Source organism: Lacerta agilis, chromosome 5, assembly GCF_009819535.1.
Source record: "Lacerta agilis isolate rLacAgi1 chromosome 5, rLacAgi1.pri, whole genome shotgun sequence".
NCBI lineage: Eukaryota > Metazoa > Chordata > Lepidosauria > Squamata > Lacertidae > Lacerta > Lacerta agilis.
The window spans coordinates 47,408,739-47,430,357 of record NC_046316.1 but is presented as its reverse complement, the minus strand read 5'-3'; the positions used below and the strand labels follow the sequence as shown (position 1 = coordinate 47,430,357).

Here is a 21,619-nt window from a genome sequence, read left to right as displayed (position 1 = left end):
GTCCATGTGAAGAACTATAGAAGACAGATTCAGTTAATCAGCTTCCCCAACCTACCCATCGTACTGTATTTCAAATCTGAAGAACATGGAAGACAATTGATTTGATTTACTAGACTTGTACATCAATCTATACAAAAAAAGTCCCCAGGCTTTTTATAATATTTATAACGCAATAAAATATGATAAAGACAGATTAAGACAGTAGAGAGTAGCATATTTTTTTCCAGACTTGGTAAATAACATAAAAAGCAAATAAAATTATTCTGATTTCATTCTAGATTGACCTCCAGTTAGAGATGGTGAGCACTGTTGCAGGAGTTGGATTACAAGGCACAGATAAGGAAGGAGGAGCCAAAGGGGAGGAACAGCCTATTAGTTCACCATGGGATGTAGTCTTTGGAACGTCAGGTATTTTAATGAAGTTATAACTGCACACTCTTAACACATTAATCTCACAAGCTGTCAAAAACAAGCAGACTTCAGAAGTTTGCTATTTAGAAACAACAAGTTTGTCCCCTTTCAGTGTTTGGTTACATATGATTATATTTCACTGGTGCTCAGGAGTTGCCAACTTTTTTGGGCCAGCAGACACATTTTGAATTTGGACAAAGTACTGTGATTACCAGTAACAAAATATCTGTCATGTGATGTTGTAACACAGCGTGGCTGCTGTTGTTATGTGGCATAATACTGATTTAGAGAGAGTACAGTCATTGCTGCTTCACACAGAGAGACACACCTGACTCCAGGCAACCTCAGAATGAATGATAATAATAATAATATATTATTATTATTGTTATTGTTATTGTTATTATTTGTACCCCGCCCATCTGGCTGGGTCTCACCAGCCACTCTGGGCGGCTTCCATCAAATATTAAAATACATTTAAAATATCACAGATTAAAAACTTCCCTAAACAGGGCTGCCTTCAGGTATTTTCTGAATGTCAGGTAGTTGTTTATTCCCTTGACGTCTGATGGGAGGGCGTTCCACAGGGCGGGCGCCACTACCGAGAAGGCCCTCTGCCTGGTTCCCTGTAGCTTTGCTTCTCGCAGTGAGGGAAACGACAGAAGGCCCTCAGCGCTGGATCTCCATGTCCGGTCTGAATGATGGGGGTGGAATCTTTATTTGCATCAGTCATCGGCCATAGCAATAAAACAACAATACGATATACAAAGAATAGAAATAAAAAGTCAACTACAGTATATAAAATACATTTTAGGTTTCTGAATCAGTAGTGAAATAGTGGATCTTATTCTAATTGCCCCAGCTAAAAACCTTGCAGCCTTTGCTGTCATCTGCTCATCTTGATCTGCCAAGAAAAAGGACATGGTGGCAGTGGCTGGGTGACCCGGAATGGACAGTAAAAGAGGGGTGGTAACCTCATTCCTCAAGTCTTTATAAAGAGTGCAAGTCAGAAGGGCATGCGTCACCGGTTTGGTACTGCCATCTCCACAGGGATATAATTGTTTTTCACATTCAATCTTGTGAAGTAAAAGCGTGTCTATATTTTAGAATTGCTAGGTTATGCAGATAGGGTGCCAGAGAGTCGAAATGGGTAGGTGGAAAATAGTCATACTGTGGCCAAGTTGTTCTGATGCTCAATATCATTTAGGTGCTGAGAAATTAGAAAGTGAGTAGGTGTTCTGGTGATAAACCACAAGAGTGAAGTTTTTGGTAGACAATTTTAGTCCAGGCACTCTTGTGACAACCTTGCAGCACTAGGGATATTAGTCTGGGGGGGGGTTAAGTTTAGGTGAAGCCAATAGTTAAGTGTCCTATGCCAAATCCGTAATTCTACCGGGCGAAGATTAGCCTCTAGACACAATGATGCGTCTGGGACACAGGGTGGTACAGAAAAAAAATGCCTTAAGAACTTTGATTGGACAGCTTCTTTAGATCCAAGGTGAGTGCCTGTCCAAATCTGAGCCCCATATAATAACTGTGCTAGGGGTTTAGCTTGGAACGCTTCCCGGACTGATGGTATATGTTGACCACCTTTTGTGTGGAAAAAGCGTGTCAGAATTTTGGCGCTTTGGGACGCTTTTTCTTTTGCACATTTCTGGTGTGCTCCCCATAGACTGGAAAATAAGGCCAAGATATTTGAAAACTTTGGCCTGTTCAATTAGCTGGTTGTCCATGCTTCAGAATAGTTACTTCAGAATGTCAGGAATGCTTTGATGGTGTTTCCTGCTTGGCAGGGGGTTGGACTGGATGGCCCTTATGGTCTCTTCCAACTCTATGATTCTATGAGAAAACCATGACTTTGGTGTTCTTGTAATTCACGGCCAGCTGTTCTCTCTGGCAATATCCTGAAAAGGCCCTCATCAGTCTTTTTAGGCCTACTTTTGTATGGAATAGAGAAACCACCTGCATATAATAGAATTGAGAAGGGTTTGTGGCCAATGTAGGGGCATGATACACTGGAGATGTTAGACACTGGACAATATCATTACCAATAAGGGCTAGAATACACCCTTGCTTGACTCCCTTTGTGGCTGGTACAGATCCTGTAAGTTGTCCATTTGTGGAGCAGCACACTTTCAACACAGTATCTTTATATAAGCATTTGATCAAGTACAGTAGTCTTTTGTCTATACCTCAGACTTACCATGGGAGGGCTTGCTGGTCCTGATTGTGGAAATCACACAATATTGATTTCTCACAAAGCTGCTGTTGCTGTCTAATAACAACAGGAAGCATTCCTTTGCCGGGCCGTGCTCACTCTCTTGCACATGCAGCGAATGCATACAGACTATTATGTGAGACAAGAAATACTTCTAAAGATAAGGAGTTTTTACTTTATAACAGTGGCTATGCCCAAGATTTGCTCTTTTCCCCATCTGTTTGAGACCCAAGGAAATAACAAGTGAAATTCAGTTAACTATGCCAGCTGTCTATTTTATAAGGGATTTTTCTTTTTTGTATACTAATGCCAAAAGCCCAGATAAAACAAAATAAAACAAAAAATTCCTTCCAGTAGCACCTTAGAGGCCAACTAAGTTTGTTCTTGGTATGAGCTTTCGTGTGCATGCACACTTATTCAGATAGTCAAACATAAAAGCAAGCAAGGGGGAAAGAGAGGTCCAAATTCCACCCAGGTGCACATGAGGAACAAAGCAAGGTGTGTATGCATGAGCTTGAGGCTTGCTGTGGCTTGTTCGCATCATGTTAAACTTAGTTTAGTGTGATGTTTGAACGTTGAACATTTTGTAACTTTCAATTATGTCCCCTTTTTGTACTCTGCTTTGTTAAAGTAGCATATTTTACTGCTTTAGAGTTCTTGAACAGAATTTTATATACATAGTTTTGGAGTCTTAGCACTTTATTAATGGTCATGTACATTTCAGCTTTCTGTACCATCCTTTTCTATTTTTATTCAGTGCCACTGAAAGTAAGCAGTGCTAAATGCACTTTTGACTGAAGTGTGAAATGTTCTTGATAGCTCTGTGCCTTTCAGAAAGAAGACAGCTATGACCCAGGCATTGTGATGTGCATGTATAACATAGATTCCAAAATATATGCATTTTTGTACACAGTTACATCTATTTATAAAAGCATCAGCCAGCACACATAGTCTTAAGTAAACTATATTGAAACTTGCAGGGTAACAGGGAATATAGTCCTAATAAACGTGGCGTTTAAGTAAATATTTATTTCATAAAATGTATGCCCTGCTTGATGGGTAAAAAACAAACAAGCCTCAAAGTGGTTTACAAGAAGATAAAACAATAAATTCAATTTAAAAATTTACAACTGTACTTCAAAACATACAAAAGTTAAAATACTAAAACATGTTAAAATTACCTCAACTTCCTAAGCATCTGGGAAGGCTTATCTGAACAAAAAAATGTTTTTAACAGGCACCCAAAAGTGTACGGTGGTATCAATAGGCAGCGAGTTCTAAAGTGTAGGTGCTGTCATACTAAATGACCAAGTTCTTGCAGATGTTGAATAGGTATAGTGTGGCACCTGAAGTAGAACAAATTCTGTCGATCGAAACAGTAGATTTGGCACATGTTGGATAAGGTGATCTCATGGGCAAACTGGTTCCAAGTTGTTAATGGCTTTGTTAAGTGGCATTGATAATTTATGTGTATGTGGCATTGATAATTTATAGTGGATGTGGCAGGAGAGAGGTAACAGATTGAGCTGAAATTGAGAGATAGTGAGCCTGTTGCACACTCTATGCAAAAAGCTGTATTAGACCAGGGATTGTCAAGCATACCTGGCCTCTCTTTAACTGCACAAAAGAGTTCTGCTTAAATTGTGGTGGTGGTAACCTGTACTCCATTTGATTTCTTTTCCCTATATACAGTTTGCTATTTTGGAAAGACTTTTTATCATTATGATTTTTCTTCCTGTTGTGCATATCTGAGAGTTGCATTTTGCCTCCTTGAGTTCTTTTGCCCAGCTGTAATATTCAACTGTGATGTCCTTGAACTGTGATAGTGTCTCTTGCTTGCTTTGATGGAGATGTGTGGTGGTGGTAGGGAGAACCCTGATATTTTGTGTAGCTGGACTGTAACCTAATGTACAGGGTTGAGTCACAAAAACCTATTTTTGCGTCTTGCAACTCCTACCGCTGTTATGCAGAAGGTTGCCCACAAGAGAATGTGACCCTCAGGTGGGAAAAGGCTCCCCACCCTGTCATAGGTAGAAGTATGATTTAAATTCATCAAAGATAATTGTGTTGATTTTGTTTGTCTTCATAGTGTCAGAAAAGTTAAGAAAGGGCTGGTTCATTGCAATATTATAATTTCTATGCAATCTGCTTGCAAGTAAATAACTGAACTTTGCTGTAAGATAATTTTCAATCTACACTTGTATCCTGCAGACAGAAATGTGAATATTTTAAAAGACAATTATTAATAATAAAATATTTTTTTAGAAACATACAGTTGCTACATAGCCAAACCTGGCTTCAGTTTCGTATCTTTCTCACCATTACGTACTTCAGGGTTGTGGGAGAAAATTGAGGCTGATCCTTTGAACCAGGCAGCATTTTAATGGCGATACTTTAGGTTCATTTCACTTGTAAAAGGGTAATTGAACCCATGCCTGCAATAGTTATAAAACCTTTCTGTGTGCCACTACAATTAACTGTATAACAAATCTATGTAAAGTTCAGCAGACTTTAATTGTTTCTACATTGTCAAGGTCAACAATAAGGAGTAAATCACTTGACAGTGTCATGCATCATCATACTTCAGGTTTAAGGAGAGTAATTTATTGCAGCGTTACTGTATTGTGTTATGGCGCAATTGTATGCAACATCGGTGTGCAAATGAGCATTACTGCCTCATTTCTGTAAAAACAGGTTGATTACACTTCTGTGAAATTTCTATAAAATCAAGTTGAGCAGAATCCTTCAAGACTTTCCCTGGAGGTGAATTTAAATCCACCTTGTTTTAATATATATGCTGATCTTATTCATTGGTATTGATAAAGAATTTGTTTCCAAAATGAGAAATCAGGTAATGCAAATATATGAATCACCTTTTGTTAACATAAACTCACCTAAAGCACTTTATAACCAAATAAAATTGAACAATTTGAGCAATCAAGCAACAATATTGATAAAAAATAAGCAACCGACCCCCCCCCCCCCAGCAGTGTTGAATACACTAGATTTTATTTCATGCAGGGAAGCAAAGGCTCTATGGCACACTGCAACCAGGCCCTAATTTTAGGCTGTAATGTAGTGGAAAGAGAACAGTGGAAGGATGTTGATAAACTTTGTTAACATTAGAGCTATTCAATCTGGAGTCTTAAAATAAATAAGTAGAAATAGCTGCTGTCATGTTTTTACTTGTTAAAAGTATGTTTACCCACTGTGCACAGAGGAATAGCTTGGGATGCAAACTGAACGCTTGAAAGATTTTAATGAAATCTCTTATAGGGCATCTCTCCTCCTTTCTCTAGGAGAGAATGAATATAGAGAATCATACCTGGCTCTTCCAATAGCCCTGTGTGAGAGTCAATGTGTGGTGTCACTTTTTACTAACTTTGGATTTTAAAAATCCAGCTTCAAATCTCTGCTCAACTATGAAGTCAGAGAGCAGCCTTGGGAAAGTTACCGTCTCTCAGTCTAAACTACCTACCTCTGTGTTGTGAGGCTAATACAACCTCACATGGCATCTTGAGTTCCCTAGAGGAAAAGTGAGATTCTAGTGACAGCTATTATTATTATTTAGATGCTATCAGTTTGTAGTTTCCCTTGTTTGCAATCCATATCTGTTGTCCAAGAGAGACGGGAGAATGAGAAAGAAGCCCGATTCTCTTTGAGGTGGCAATCTGTGTCAGATTTACAACTTCAGATTATAGTTAGGACTCACTTAATGAAATGTTATCTATATGTGTTCAAAAAATAAAGATCTCTACACAGATGAAATGTGCCAGAGAGACTGCAAGCCATAACCATTTCCCCAAATTTAGTTTTTGTGTCAAGAGATGTTTTGTATGATGCAGCATTCCATCATGTTTTAAATGATACAGTGGTGCCTCGCAAGACGAAATTAATTTGTCCCGCGAGTCATTTCGTATTGTGAAAATTTCGTCTTGCGAAGCGCGGTTTCCCATAGGAATGCATTGTGCAGGGAAAAAATCGCAAAACGTTTTCGTCTTGCGAAGCACAACCATAGAAAAATTCGTCTTGCGAGTCACCTAAAATACTGCAAAACCCTTTCGTCTAGCGAGTTTTTCATTGCGTGAGGCATTCGTCTTGCGAGGTACCACTGTACAGCCCTAGGCATATGTTTACTAGGTAGGCCAATCCTCTGTTTCCCTGGCCTGTTGTGTTGGGACTACTAGGGAGATCCAGCCCCAAAGTAACTAGGATGGTAAATAGGATGGGCTGCTGCACACTATTGATAGTGGAGAAAGCTGAACGTATATATTGCCTACCTGAGTCAATCCATTTACAGTATAGAGAAATTGTTATCTTAGAATTCTGAGATAGAATGAAAATGACTTTTTTTTAAAACAGGAAAGGTAAAAGGATTGCAGTTGTGAGGACTATTAATCCATCACTATCTGCATTTTATTGTTGATTCATCTTTACACTGCAGCTGTAATCGCAAAGCAAGAATAAAATGCTTTGATACTGCAAACAGCGCTGGCAGTGAGAATGTATATTCCCTAATAAGGATAAGCTGTTGCTTTGAAACTACTCCTTAGCTGGAATGTGGAGTTTAACTGCATAAAAGTGAAGGAATTACTTCATTATTTTTATTAGGGTAGCTGTTTCATAGTAAAAGTGATTTAGGTAAATCCATAGAAGGATTGTAAAGTGTAACTGGGGATTCTACTAGCATAGTGAGAGACTTGTTTAAGTACAATATTTTGGTTTCCTCTGATATTTTTCAATAAGGCTCATCTGTTGTATTAAAAAAAAATCTGTAGCATGTCCACTTTAGATTAAAAAATAACATTCCTTGCTCATGGGTCAGATGAAACTATTTTGTAATAAGCTTATTGTTTAAACTAAGGGAGACTATATAAAATACTTCTGAATTTTAGTTCTTGTTTTGTAGACATTGAGCAAAGCCAATTATTTCCCGGATTTTTGGGCTATTAATGGCTGTTGTGATATAGTAAGGCCTTAGTCCTTGCCATATCCTGCATGTGATTATAAAAGCAGTGAGAATCTCAACATAACTCTGTTCAGAACTGTGGAATACAATGAGTGTTTTATAAAATATCTGAGGAGGTACAGCTATATATGGTAATTGTTTTTCCCTCCTTCCTTTCTTTAATATAGCACATATTAAATACAGTTTCTTTTTCTTTCTTTGCTCAGTGACAAAAGCCGTTCAAGTTTCTGTTTTCTGTTTGATTTTTAAAAATGTTGTTTGCATCACTTCTTGTGATGGAATGCATATTTTGAGTCACGAAAGACTCCTTTTTGCTCCAAAATCTCTCAGGAAATATAGTAGGAAATGTACTCTTTCTAGGATCTCTTGCGAAATAAATTTTCTTAGAGGAAGATCTGACTAATTTTTTATTACTACATAGCCATTTTCTATGGAAAGAGACTACTTTGTATTTAAAATGCTTCCGTACAATCTGAAATACAATGATTGTTTATGTTGATGTGCATATTTAACAATCTGCCTAGAAATCTGAACAATGATTTTAATAATCTTAACACTTCCTAGGCTAGGGATATGTTACAATTTTCTGTACCTCAGTGCTATATTGAAATAAATAAATTTCTATACAGTACACCAAAAAATCCCAAAATTACAGGGAGGGGGCAGAATCCTTATAAGTGAAAAGAAATACCCTGTGATTTGTATTTGGAGAGCTGTAGGAAGGTGTAAACAATGGAAACATTTCTAAACTCTGATTTGTCCAAGCATTCTCCCCTGTCCCTCCATGGCTTCTTCCTGAAATCACTGCAGCCAACCAGCAAAATACAGTAGACCCTCGGGTTACGTTACTCTCAAGTAACGTAAACTTCAGGTTGCGAAAGCAGCAAACCCAGAAGTATTTTTCCAGGTTTCGCCGCATGCACAGAAGCGCTCTATCACGCTGGGTGTGTGTGCAGAAGTGGCGCCTCTGGATACGGATTTTTTGGGTGTGCGCATGGACCCCCAGAACGAATTAAATTTGTATCCAGGTGGTCCACTGTAGAGACAAAGGAATAAATGATTTGTCCAAGCTCTTCTGTTCTCTGATTTGTCCAATCTCCCCACTCCCTCCCTGCATGGTTTCTGGCCAAAAATGTCTGCCATCGACCAGCAAAGCAAAAAATAATAAGAAAGTGTGCAGACTCTGGCTGTTCGGATATCTGAATCTGCCATGCATATAATGAGGTATGGTTTAGTGAATTTTCGCATAGCAAGTGTTCAGAAAGCAGGACTTGCGTGTATGGTAATATATTGTTCACCAATAACAAGAGTTTCAAGGACAGCCCATGTTTGACTGCATGACAGTATTTTTATTTTATTTTAAAGCAACTGGTAGAAGAATAGCACATACTGCAATCGTTGTTGTTGTTCTTCAGTCGTGTCCGACTTTTGGTGACCCCATGGACCAGAGCACGCCAGGCACTACTGTCTTCCTACGTTGTGTTATAAAATAATGAAATACTGGGCAGCTCTGTGTTGTATTGAGTGTAGTGCTTACAAAAAAGGGGGCAACTTTGTTTTTTTAATCTGGAAAGATCGCAAATATCTCCCATTGTGCAAAATAGGCACCTTTATTTTATAAATATAGTTTATAGAGCCTCATAATTGTATTTATCAAGATCCTGTGGCATTTTGATTGGTAATTGGAACAGATGTTAGATCAAGCCTATAAACTGGCAAATTGGAAAGTTTGTCTTCCTCTCTTTTGTTTGTTTTTCCTCTAGAGCAGGGATTGTCAGCTGGCAGTCTGTGGCTTAGATACAGCCCCTCAAGCAGTTTTTAATGACATATTTGTGTCCAGTACAGTGTTATGACTGAGTGCACGTGCTGCATACCTATCAGATTCCAACTGCCAACTTTTTTATAGAGCTGGCAGCTGTTTGGAATAATGTGGCATCTGTTTTCATAGAAAATTGACCATCCCTGCTGTACAAGGATAGCAAATAGGTAAATATATTCTGCAGATAATATCATTACCATAAATCTCATTCAAGATAAAATATAATTTGAGGTAACCTAGTTGTATTAAAAATTTAGAGCATTCGGTTTAGCCCAAGGATAGGAAACCTCTGGCCCATGGATCAGATTAGGCCCAGTGCAGATTCCACTTTGGCCTGTAAGACCGCTTTCCCCAAACGATGCCTACCTGCCCCATTCCTGACGTCATCTGTGATGTCAGGTGTTGTACAGGAAGTGGCGTGGCTGGAAAGAAGCGGTTGGGAGCAAGGGAGGCTTGTTGTCAGGATCAGTTAGTTTATCAGTGTTCAGAGGAAACTCCACTTGGGGTGAAGTTTGGCTGTGCTATGAAGTTCCTGATCAGAAACTCCAACGCACAATTGTTCTCTGCCCAAGCAGACTTGCTGATAGGCACTTACAGCGAGCCTTGCTTGCCAAGGAACAGTTGGGAGTGCACTTTTAAGGCTCCCAATTTTTCCTTAGCAACCATGTACAGTGGTACCTCGCAAGACGAATGCCTCGCAAGACGAAAAACCCGCTAGACGAAAGGGTTTTTCGATTTTTTAGGTGATTCACAAAACGAATTTTTTAATGGCCGTGACTCGCAAAACGAATCGTCTTGCGCGGTACCACTTTAAGAAAAAGCCGGAACCTGCTGCTGCAAGGAGAGCGGCAGCAATGGCGGGAACCGGAAGCGGCAGCTCGCCTCCTCCCACCGTAGAGGCTCACAAGTTCCAAGGTGGAGCAGCCGAGCCTACCCTCGGCTCCCGAGCCTGCCCTTTGCTCCCCGCAAACCCCAGAACACTCACCGCTCCGGGAGGGAGGAGGTAGGTCCGGCGCCATTTTAGCCTCGGCTTCTCCCTTACTGCGGCCCCTGCTCCCCACACCCAGCTTTCTCCTGCTGCCGCCGCTCACCTTGCTTGCTCCGCTGGCTTCTCCCGCCGTGGATCCTGCTCCCTGCTTGCTTTCCTGGCTTCTCCCGCCGTGGATCGTGTCCCCCGCTTGCTTTTCTGCCTTCCCCCGCTATGGATCGTGTCCCCCGCTTGCTTTTCTGCCTTCCCACTGCGTTCCCTGCTTGCTCCGATGGCTTCTCCCGCCGTGGATCCTGCTCCCCGCTTGCTCCCCTGGCTTCTCCCGCCGTGGATCGTGTCCCCCGCTTGCTTTTCTGCCTTCCCCCGCTATGGATCGTGTCCCCCGCTTGCTTTTCTGCCTTCCCACTGCGTTCCCTGCTTGCTCCGATGGCTTCTCCCGCCGTGGATCCTGCTCCCCGCTTGCTTTCCTGGCTTCTCCCGCCGTGGATCGTGTCCCCCGCTTGCTTTTCTGCCTTCCCCCGCTATGGATCGTGTCCCCCGCTTGCTTTTCTGCCTTCCCACTGCGTTCCCTGCTTGCTCCGATGGCTTCTCCTGCCGTGGATCCTGCTCCCTGCTTGCTTTCCTGGCTTCTCCCGCCGTGGATCGTGTCCCCCGCTTGCTTTCCTGGCTTCTCCCGCCGTGGATCCTGCTCCCCGCTTGCTTTCCTGGCTTCCCCCGCTATGGATCGTGTCCCCCACTTGCTCTCCCCGCTCACCGGTCGCTCTGCCGCTTGCTCTGCCGCTCGCTTTCCCCGCTCGCCAGCAGGAGGCTTGGACTTTTTTCCCATAGGAACGCATTGTTTAAATTTCAATGCATTCCTATGGGAAACCGTGCTTCGCAAGACGAAATTTCCGCAAGACGAAAAGACTTGCGGAACGAATTAATTTCGTCTTGCGAGGCACCACTGTATCTTACCTACCCCACAAAGCAGGGCTTGCTTTAAGCACAAATATTATTTTGCACCTCCAGCTTGAATTCTAGCTGGCAATACAAAGGTTGTTCGTCTGCAAGCACAGCTTGCTCTATGCCCACAAAGGAAATACATTCCTTTGCATTGCCAGTTTGAATCGAAACTGGCTCTTTCTCTGTTGGCACACCCCTGGTTTTGCCTGATTAGCTGACAGTTGAAGAAGAGGAAAGCATATCTTAGTTAGCATTCCATATGTGATCAAAGAGTAAAACCATTGAATTGTTTTATGTTTATAGAATTTTAAGCATGCTTACTTTTCATAAAATGTATCTACTGTACTTTTGCATGTGACACCACAGCACTAACTGACCTTTTGAAGAGAAAGTTTGCATCAATAAAATTTGGGGGGGAAGGGAAAGAAATACACTGATATCTCAATCTTTATGCATGTTTATTTGAAAATAAGCCGTGCTGATTTTTAGTGGACTGTATTTTCAAGCCAGGGTGCATAGGACTGCAGCACTTGATAACGTATTTGAGTTATCAAGCCCAAATGTTAGTTCCTAAAAATGTCCACCAGAATGCACTCTGCTTTCAAACAAAGCATTATTATGAATAAATGTGTTCATCACTTTTCAGGGGGAAATCCTGTGTTGTTCAGGAAAGGAGGGATCCTGAACCCATAACTGTTCCTTATAAATGGTTAATGGATCTTTGTAAGATAGAAGTTCAGGATCTTAATAGAGGTGTGCAATAGAAGATTGTTGTTGTTGTTGTTGTTTTGTCGTTTGTTGTGTCTGACTCTTCGTGACCCCATGGACCAGACCACACCAGGCACTCCTGTCTTCCACTGCCTCCCGCAGTTTGGTCAGACTCATGTTGGTAGCTTCGAGAACACTGTCCAACCATCTCATCCTCTGTCGTCTCCTTCTCCTTGTGCCCTCAATCTTTCCCAACATCAGAGTCTTTTCCAGGAAGTCTTCTTTTCTCCAATCACTTATTCCATATCCCGTTCTAACTGTAGCTTCTTGTCCCACATAGAGATTTCTCAGGAGACAGATGAGGTGATCAGGCACTCCAATTTCTTTAAGAACTTACCATAGTTTGCTGTGGTCGACACAGTCAAAAGCTTTTGAGTAGTCAATGAAGCAGAAGTAAATGTTTTTCTGGAACTCTCTAGCTTTCTCCATAATCCAGTGTTTGCAATTTGGTCTCTGGTTCCTCTGCCCCTTCGAAATCCAGCTTGCACTTCTGGGAGTTCTCGGTCCACATAATGCTTAAGCCTGCCTTATAGAATTTTAAGCATAACCTTGCTAGCGTATGAAATGAGTGCAATTGTGCGGTAGTTGGAGCATTCTTTGGCACTGCCCTTCTTTGGGATTGGGATGTAGAAGAAGAAGAAGAAGAAGAAGAGTTTGGATTTGATATCCCGCTTTTCACTACCCGAAGGAGTCTCAAAGCGGCTAACATTCTCCTTTCCCTTCCTCCCCCACAACAAACACTCTGTGAGGTGAGTGGGGCTGAGAGACTTCAGAGAAGTGTGACTAGCCCAAGGTCACCCAGCAGCTGCATGTGGAGGAGTGGAGACGCGAACCCGGTTCCCCAGATTACGAGTCTACTGCTCTTAACCACTACACCACACTGGCTCTCGACTGATGTAGACTGATCTTGTCCAATCCTCTGGCCACTGCTAAGTTTTCCAAACGTGCTGGCATATTGAGTGTAGTGCAGATATATGCTGGAGGTGTAGTACTGAAAAGAAGAACTCTTTTTGCATTTAAAGACTTTGAAGTCATGAATAACAGAACTTAAGTTAGTACAAAGTACCTTTCTCTTTCCGTATCTCATCCTATTGGCTCATGTCATTGCTTTTATTGGCCAAGAAAGACTGTGGAGGTTTTGACCTAGGTTTCCAGAGGAAATTATAATGACTTTCTCTCCCTTCCTTTTCCTGTACTCACACCATGGGGGAAAAGGAAATTGTGCTTCTGAGAAGAGTGGTTTTCTTCTTAGTTCTGCTATTGAATGACACATTTTACCAAGCTTTGACAGATGATGCAATTTCTGACTAGAACTTTCTATATTTGTGCTTTTGAACCTGTGTGACATAACATTTAGGTTTCTGTAGTGAAATATTGTCTCATATCTTAGATGCCCAATCAGTCACTGCAGATATCATCTTATCAGGAGGTCCATTCTGCACAATACAGTGTCATGACACCTATTTTGAAATTCCTTCCCATTGAATATTAGACAGGCGCCATCTTCAGTGCCTGCTGAAGATCTTCCCCCTTCAACAGGAGTTTAAGGATAGCTCATTTCCAGTTGGTTGCTGCATTGGAATTGTTTTTATATACCATATTTTTTCGTCTATAAGATGCCCCCATGTATAAGACGCCCCCTATTTTGGGGGCAACAGCCAATCACCAGTCCACCCTCTGCACTTTCTGTGTATAAGACACCCACTGATTTTTGACATTATTGGGGGGGGGGAGCCTAGTCTTATACACAGAAAAATACGTTATTTGAATTGTTTTGTTGCTTGTGTGTTTGCAGCCCTGGGCTGCTTTGGGAGAAAGGGTTAGGTATAAATCTAATAAATAATTGTGTGGCAAGGAGTTTGCAAAGATTTCTGAGTGTTTACCATATGCCACACAGATTTACAAATTAATTTTTATTATATATTTTGCACATCTTCCACAATATAAAATACCATTGTGTACTCATTTTTGTGGCAGTTTTCTTTAAATTGACTTGTCACGAACAAAACTTCTACTTCTTTTTTACCATTTCCCCTTCAATTCTTGTATTTATTCCATTTTCCACTGTATATTCAATAATACCAACATATGATTATGTTATCTTACTGAATGGCTGAATATTTGAAAAGTATTGTGCTGGGTTGTTGTTTTTTAATGAAAAATGTGAGAAGAGCTTTCAACAAGGGCTCATCTGATGTTATCCTTTTTTATAGTTTCATCAACTCATGAAGATGATGTTCTGTGGATTGCCATGGCAGGAACACATCAAATCTGGGCACTCATGTTAGAATGTGGAAAACTACCGAAAGGAAGGTAAGCTAGAGTGTTAGACATGTTTAGAAACACCAGGCCAATAATTGGTGGGTGGAATGTGTAGACTCACTGGGTGTAGTGGTTAGTGTGTCAGAATAAGACCCGGGAGACTAGGCTTCAAGTCCTCACTTGACCATGAAGATCAGTGGGTGACCTTGAACCAGTCACTACATCTCAGTCTAACAATATGATTGTAGGAATTAAATGAAGAGGAAGAGGAGAACCGTGAGCTCCTACAGAAGAAGGTGGGATATAAATGCAATAAGTATTAGGCATCACGTCTTGCTGTACTTTTCTGTATTTACGTTTCTCCATCTTTTACTTCATTATCCAAACAGTTCTGATCAATCAGCACTTGGTTCATAAGCGCTCTTGTTTCCACCCAAGCAAGTGCATTTGTTGATCGGTATTTTTTTGCTTAGTATACTTAGAAAAGCATAACCAGAGGGAAAAGGGGACAAGGCCTGCTTGTTTTCCCAATGAAGCATTTGTAGCAGGAAAGAAAACTGATTACCTCAAAATGAGTAAAAAGCAAAAAGGAAGATTTCCCCCTTTATTCTAAGTATCCAAGTTATTTACAGTAAGTGATAGTATAGGGGGGAGGGGAACAGGCTGTGTGTTCAAATAACAAAGTAGGACCCATGGAAATGCCCATTTCTCCCCCTTAGTGACTTGAAAAAAGGAACCTGCCTTCGGTTTGCTGGGAGTGGAAATGAAGAGAACCGAAATAATGCATATCCCCATAAAGCAGGCTTTGCCCAGCCTTCTGGTCTGACTGTTGCTGCTGAAGAGCCTTGGAGCTACCTTTTTGTAGCAGACAGTGAAAGCAGCACTCTGCGCACCATTTCTCTGAAAGATGGAGCTGTGAAACACCTTGTAGGAGGAGAAAGAGACCCAATGGTAAGTTCTTGCTGTTTGTTCCTGTTCCTACTCAAGTTTTATTTAACAAGATGCCCAATAGGGATGTGGTGTGTAAGCTTATTTTGTGTGACTATTCATGTCTTATAAAAGTTATGATAGCAATTGTTAATATAAACTTGATCACTGTGGTAGTGCTCCTTCCCTGTCATTCCAAAATGTTAACTTCATATAGCTGATTTAACTGCTAATGGTTTTATTGTGCTTTTAATTGATCGTTTGAAGATCCATCATGTTCAGCAAGAATCTTTGTTTATTTGCACTAAATAATAATAATTGAACCAATTTAATAATTGTATAACTCTCTCTCTGTGTGTATATATATGTGCTTTTGAAAAAAGAATTTATTTGCCTTTGGTGATATTGATGGAGCTGGAATAAATGCAAAGCTACAGCATCCCTTAGGAGTAACCTGGGACAAGAAAAGAAATCTCCTTTATGTTGCAGATTCCTATAATCATAAGGTGAGCCTGCATGGTGCATTATTTAAAACTGCTTGAGTTTCATTTCACCAACACTACTACAACGTTAAGTTTTAGGTATTCAATAAAACTGTTAGTTGGAGTTAAGAAACAAATGATAATTCATTTATGTATGTTATAAAAGTTTTTTTTGTCAACTTCTGCTTTTTTGTGGAAGATGCTGTTGATTATATGGAGAGGCAATAAAGGTGCTAAGGCTGTATTCCCATTTGCTTATATAGACCCCCAAGACAAGTCCAACGTCGTGACTCTGATTTGTGACACCTAAAAGCAATAAAGCTGATTTGTGACACCTAAAAGCAATAAAGCAGTGGTAGAAGGTGGCTGGCTAATTTATTTTCTAATGTTTACTGAGAAAGTTCTGGACAATTGCACAGATGACTGATGATGCAAACCCAAGCTCTTTTAGCTGTGTACTAGTCATGTCCATAAAGAGCTGCTGAGTCATTGTAAACATGGGTCACTTGTAGGTATTATTGATGTGGTGATCCAGATCTATGGTAATGATGGCTACAGAGAGCCCTGTAAAACATGTCAGAGATAGCTGGCGCAGTCATATGCACTTTGACAAAAAATGCTTTGGGAAAAATTGCACATCTTCAAGAAACATGAAAAGGGCTTGCATTTTGGCACTTCTTTTCCTGCAGAAATTTTGGGAGTCACTTAATAATATCTTTTTCATAAACACTCAAGAAAGTGACTTATGAGTATGTCAAATCCCTCATACTGCTAATAAATAACATTTGAATATCTTAATTATTACTGGCCTATAATGCCGTAGCAAGCAGAAGTTTGTTCAGTGGCCCTGTTTACACTTCACTGTAGATGTTAGTTGCTGGTATACCATGAACATGCCTTCCTTGGTTGTTTTGGTCCTCCCTGCTTATATTGAGAGGAAACAACAATGAACCCTGAGTTAGCATTATGTCCGAACCAGGGATCGTTGTTTGTTTTGGTACCAACTAGCCACAGTCAGTAAGTCAAGAATAAACCTTGTCTACACATCATAGTATGTTGGGAGTGAAACAAACCACACTTCTTGAGATTGGAAATACAAGCTCCTCCTCTGTGAAGGCAGAACACTTAGCAGGCAGCATTTTCTCTTAATTGTGGCACTGTTCTCTACTTTCTTCAGAATGTTATCATCAGTAGTATAGTAAAAATAAGTACATGATTCTGTTTTATTATTTACAAAGTTCCTTGTGTTTTGCTTTTCTCTAGATTAAATTTGTAGATCCCAAGATGAAGAATTGTGCTACATTGGCAGGTACAGGAGAAGCAAGCAATGTCATCGGTTCCAGCTTCACTTCTTCAACTTTCAATGAACCCGGAGGCCTGTGTGTTGAAGACGGAGGTTGTTTGCTCTATGTTGCAGACACAAACAATCATCAAATTAAAGTGCTAGATTTAGAAACCAAAATCGTTTCACTGGTAAGCCACCTTTATAGAACTTTATCTGGGACTTTCAACTTTGGATAAGTTATTATAGTTGGGTCATCTTTCATCAGATATCCTAATGCTACTGCCCAGATAGCATGAAGCATAGCAGTAAATGCATTCTCATAGTGTTTTATAATGATCTGGCAAACAGAACAGCTTTTGTGTTAAGGATATCCTGTTAGGCTTAAAATAAATGTTCCATCTGTTTTAAGAGGTTGGAAAGGACACTAGTGCAATTAGAGTAAGCAGAGATACAGAAACTTCAGCTTTCATAGCACTGACAACTTGGATATAGGAGACCTGATTCAAGTCTCATCTTAGTCTAAAGAGCAGCCTTAAGCACCATGTATTCTCTCTGCTTCATGTCTGTGCCCTCCTCCCCCAGTAAAATGGAAATAATAGGTCCTGCTTGTGAAAATAAATGAGATAAAACACTTATAAAACATGTGCAAAGTGCTTCAAACTATTTATCAAATAAAAAGGCCCTCTGAGCTTGGCACAGCAAGTTAACAGACTCCTGCAGCTGCAGCAGATCAAGGGCTTTCTTCTAAAACCCAGGAATTACACCAATTCTCATGATATTGAACTCAGGAATTGCTCCTTCCCATCCCCATTACTAACTACGCCAATTTCTCACTGACATTCATGTCTAGCTCATAATGGTCTTGATCCAATACTGGAACTTCACTTTCCCAATGAAGTCTGGGAATTTAAGGATAAAGTCTTCACCAATGTCAGCTGTCCTTGCCACTTCAAAGAAAAAAGAAAAGACCGGGTCTAGCAGAAATCCAAAGCAGCACACTTGTTCCTTCATAGGAAGTACAACCCGTCTGGAACCAGAGTCTGGACACCACAACAGATACCCAGAAACAGCAATATAAGGCTTGTCCAAGGCAGAATTAGTCACTCATAGGGTGATAGTTAAGGCTTACTCAGAGTAGACTCATTAAAATTAATGAACATTTTATGTTTGGTCCATTACTTTCAGTGAGTTACTTTACTCTGAGTAAAACTTAATTGAATACCATCCTTAATTTTCATTTATTTCTCCATGGCCTTGCACATACTGTACCAGCTTTTGCATAGGACTGGGATATTAACACCATACAACAACTCTGGTCCTACAAGATTACTGATATGCATGAATTTGTCACATAGTTTCTAGGATGAGGATCAGGTTTCCAACTATTATCCTCTGGTAAAGTTGTCAGATTTCCATCATTGTTTAGGAAACATATGAAGAAGCATCAATGACAAACTTGTTTCAGATTGCTTTGGTTTAAATAAATTAACCCAGCTTTTAACACGGGAGATAAACAAATAACACTGTTCAGTATACTTCATATAAAGAAGTATAGCCAATATTACAGCCACCTTCAGGTTTTGACTCTGCCTTACTTACATATAAGTATTTTTTTCAAGTTGTACCAATTATTTTTCTGATAATTTAGGTTTTGTTTTATATACCTCTATATATTGTTGTATATATTGAACCACCTAGCAGTTTGAAAGCACCTCAAAGTGCAAGTTGATAAATAAGTACCACCCGGTGGGAAGATAAACAGCGTTTCCATGCACTGCTCTGGTTCGCCAGAAGCGGCTTAGTCATGCTGGCCATATGACCCGGAAGCTGTCTGCGGACAAACGCCAGCTCCCTCGGCCTATAGAGCGAGATGAGCACCCAACCCCAGAGTCGTCCGCAACTGGACCTAACAGTCAGGGGTAACTTTACCTTTACATATTGTTGTATACTGTCATGATATATGAGTGAGTAGTTTATGAATATTTTTATAAATAAAATTTTGTAAGGTAAAACTATTCAAATGCATGTATTTATCAATATAACACTCTTCAGCTGCTACTGATACTTCCTTAACAAATTCCTTAACAAATTCAAGTGAATTTTCTTGAACTAATGGAGCTAAGTATCTGTTTAGACTATAAAGCATTTGCATCTAAACAAGTCAAAACTGCCAAAAGAAGTAATATTTATTTACTCTTTTGTTTGACATGAAAGCTGACAAATACACTGGAAAAGTATAAACTGTGCCAGATTTTGTAAAATCTCCTTTATAGTAATTTGTAACAAGCATCTTTTGTTTAAAACATTGTTCATGTCATCTTAAGATAAAGAAAAAACACTATTTGAATGGGTAGCCAACTTGGTGGCCTCCTCCTTTCCACTGGTCCTAGTAGCCAGGGATGATGGGACTTGTAGTCCAACAACATCTGGGAGCCCAAGACTGAGAAAGGCTGCTGTATAGTGTTGGGAATCCAGCTCAACTTATGCATTCTCACTGCCTATCAGAAGTCTCCCCGGGCATTGTAATGGAGCGTGGAGCCTGTTCTTGGCCTTGGTTCTCTGAAACAAGGGATCAGGCCTGAGGAAGTTTGGTAGATTTCACAGTGGTTGGTATCATTATATTTTCCATGCAGTAACAATATCAAACTGTTGGCTGTGACTTTTCCAAGTCTTAGAATTTGAAATTTTACTTCAAAACAAATGAACTTTCCTTTCTGTTTCTTTGATAGCTACCTCTCCAGAATGCCAACACAGGAGACACTCAGGATGGTCCATCTGTGCAAAAGACTGATACGACAAAATTACCAAAGCTGCCTAAATCTGCTCCAAATCTTCAGCTACCTTCACTGACTGTGAGCCCTGGTCAGGCACTTCAATTCGCACTGAAACTCAGCCTTCCTCCAAATACCAAACTGACTGAAGAAGCGCCCAGTTCATGGTTTCTCACATCAGAAGGTAAAGGGCCTCAGTTGCTATTTAGTGTAAATATCTGCCGAGCTTTTTTTAATGCTCTTTTAGCCAAGCTATCACAGTACATTTATTTTGAAATCAGTAGGCTATGTCAAAAAAGGTAAATCACTATGTAGCTTTTCTGTGTAATAGTTTTGTAGATTTAACTTAAAAAGATCCCATACTTATTGGATGAAACCAGATTCTGTTCAGACCTATTTGCTTTCATTCAAGATGAAATTGCTGTCGTTTCATCATCAGAATTGTTATGGGCCATAAAGTTATCTTCTAATGTTTCAGATAAATTGCCAGTTTAGGACAGGATCCAATTGTGCCCTTCTGCTAACGGAAAGTTTCTCCCGCTCACAGAAAAAATGTTTTTGACAAAGCAGAGGAGCACTGGGTGAGGAAAGTGACCCTAAATCTGGAGGAGTTTCTAGAGTTGCTTAAACTCTTGTGTAAGACTTTGTACAGGCTCATTATAAAGACTTATTTATGGACCACTAGGGTTTATACACCACAGCCCTTATTTTCCACATTCACTGTTTCTTATACTGTAACACAATCCCTTATATGTTCTCATATTGCATTGCAAAAAGTGTGCAAAAGAATAGCACTGGTGCATTCTCCCCTTCTGTTTTTGGTTCTTTGAATCCCAGCCCACATATTTTGCTTACCAAAATATTATTTTATGATTGAGCTTTCACAAAAGAAGAAAATACATCATTCAAACTGAGATAAAACTCTAACATAGTGACAGAATACCTTTTTTTCTAGGCAGTGAATGGCTGCTTCACGAACAGGACACATATGGAGAAATTGAAGACATTTGTAAACAGACTATAATCCCATTGCGAATACCCCTGAACTGCCTCTCATCTGAAGTTGTACTGTCAATCAAAGCGTGCCTCTATTACTGTAGCAAGGACAGCAGTGCCTGCATGATGAAAGGTGTCTCATTCAACCAGACTTTCCATATAGCTAATGCAAGCCAAGGTAGAACATCTCTGATTGAGCTTATATATGCATTTTAACTAAGCCAAAGCTAACAAAAAAGCACTTATTTATGTTTTATTTACTACTGCCTACTTTTGATACAGGAAGAAATTGTTCGTTGATTTGCAGTTTTCCCTTTCCCCTGCCTTTTCACTTCTGGTCTTCCAGCAGAGTGTAACAAATTTAGCCGTGTAGTTTGGTGCCAAGTTCACCTTGAAAGCTTGTGGAAAATAACTCTGATAAGTGTGATCAGATGAAGTAGAAATGCATTGTGCTGAATCATGCAAAGTGTAACAAAATTCTAGTCCTTTATTTCTTGCAGCATAAGCAATAAATGCAGAAGTGGGTTTGGGTTGTTGCGTGAATAATAATTATCTTAACAAGGATCCCAGTACTGTAATATCGTATAAGAAATTTGCTATTTAGTATGGTCAAATTCATTTGGGGCTAAACAAAAAAGCCTAAGTATATTTTTCTGCTGAAATAAATGGTTGCAATGTGGATATATATTTTTCTCAATTAAAAAACTATATTTTCCCCATAATATTTTGTATTTAAGGAACTGGTGTATTCTGAAATAATCCTAAAGTGAGCTAGGCTTATTTT

General features: G+C 40.0%; 1 protein-coding gene across 2 annotated transcripts in view; it reads left to right on the top strand.

Annotated features, from left to right (window-relative positions):
- Window positions 1–21,364, top strand: part of NHLRC2 (NHL repeat containing 2) — a 32,107-nt gene extending 10,743 nt beyond the window's left edge. For both annotated transcript variants that reach the window (XM_033149631.1, XM_033149630.1), the window contains 7 exons: window positions 279–408; window positions 14,326–14,425; window positions 15,094–15,325; window positions 15,685–15,807; window positions 17,047–17,256; window positions 19,798–20,023; window positions 20,795–21,364. In XM_033149631.1, the coding sequence (XP_033005522.1) occupies window positions 279–408; window positions 14,326–14,425; window positions 15,094–15,325; window positions 15,685–15,807; window positions 17,047–17,256; window positions 19,798–20,023; window positions 20,795–21,051 (1,278 nt within the window). In that variant the 3' untranslated portion in view covers window positions 21,052–21,364. The remainder of the gene's footprint in view (window positions 1–278; window positions 409–14,325; window positions 14,426–15,093; window positions 15,326–15,684; window positions 15,808–17,046; window positions 17,257–19,797; window positions 20,024–20,794) is intronic.
- Window positions 21,365–21,619: the final 255 nt, after the last annotated feature.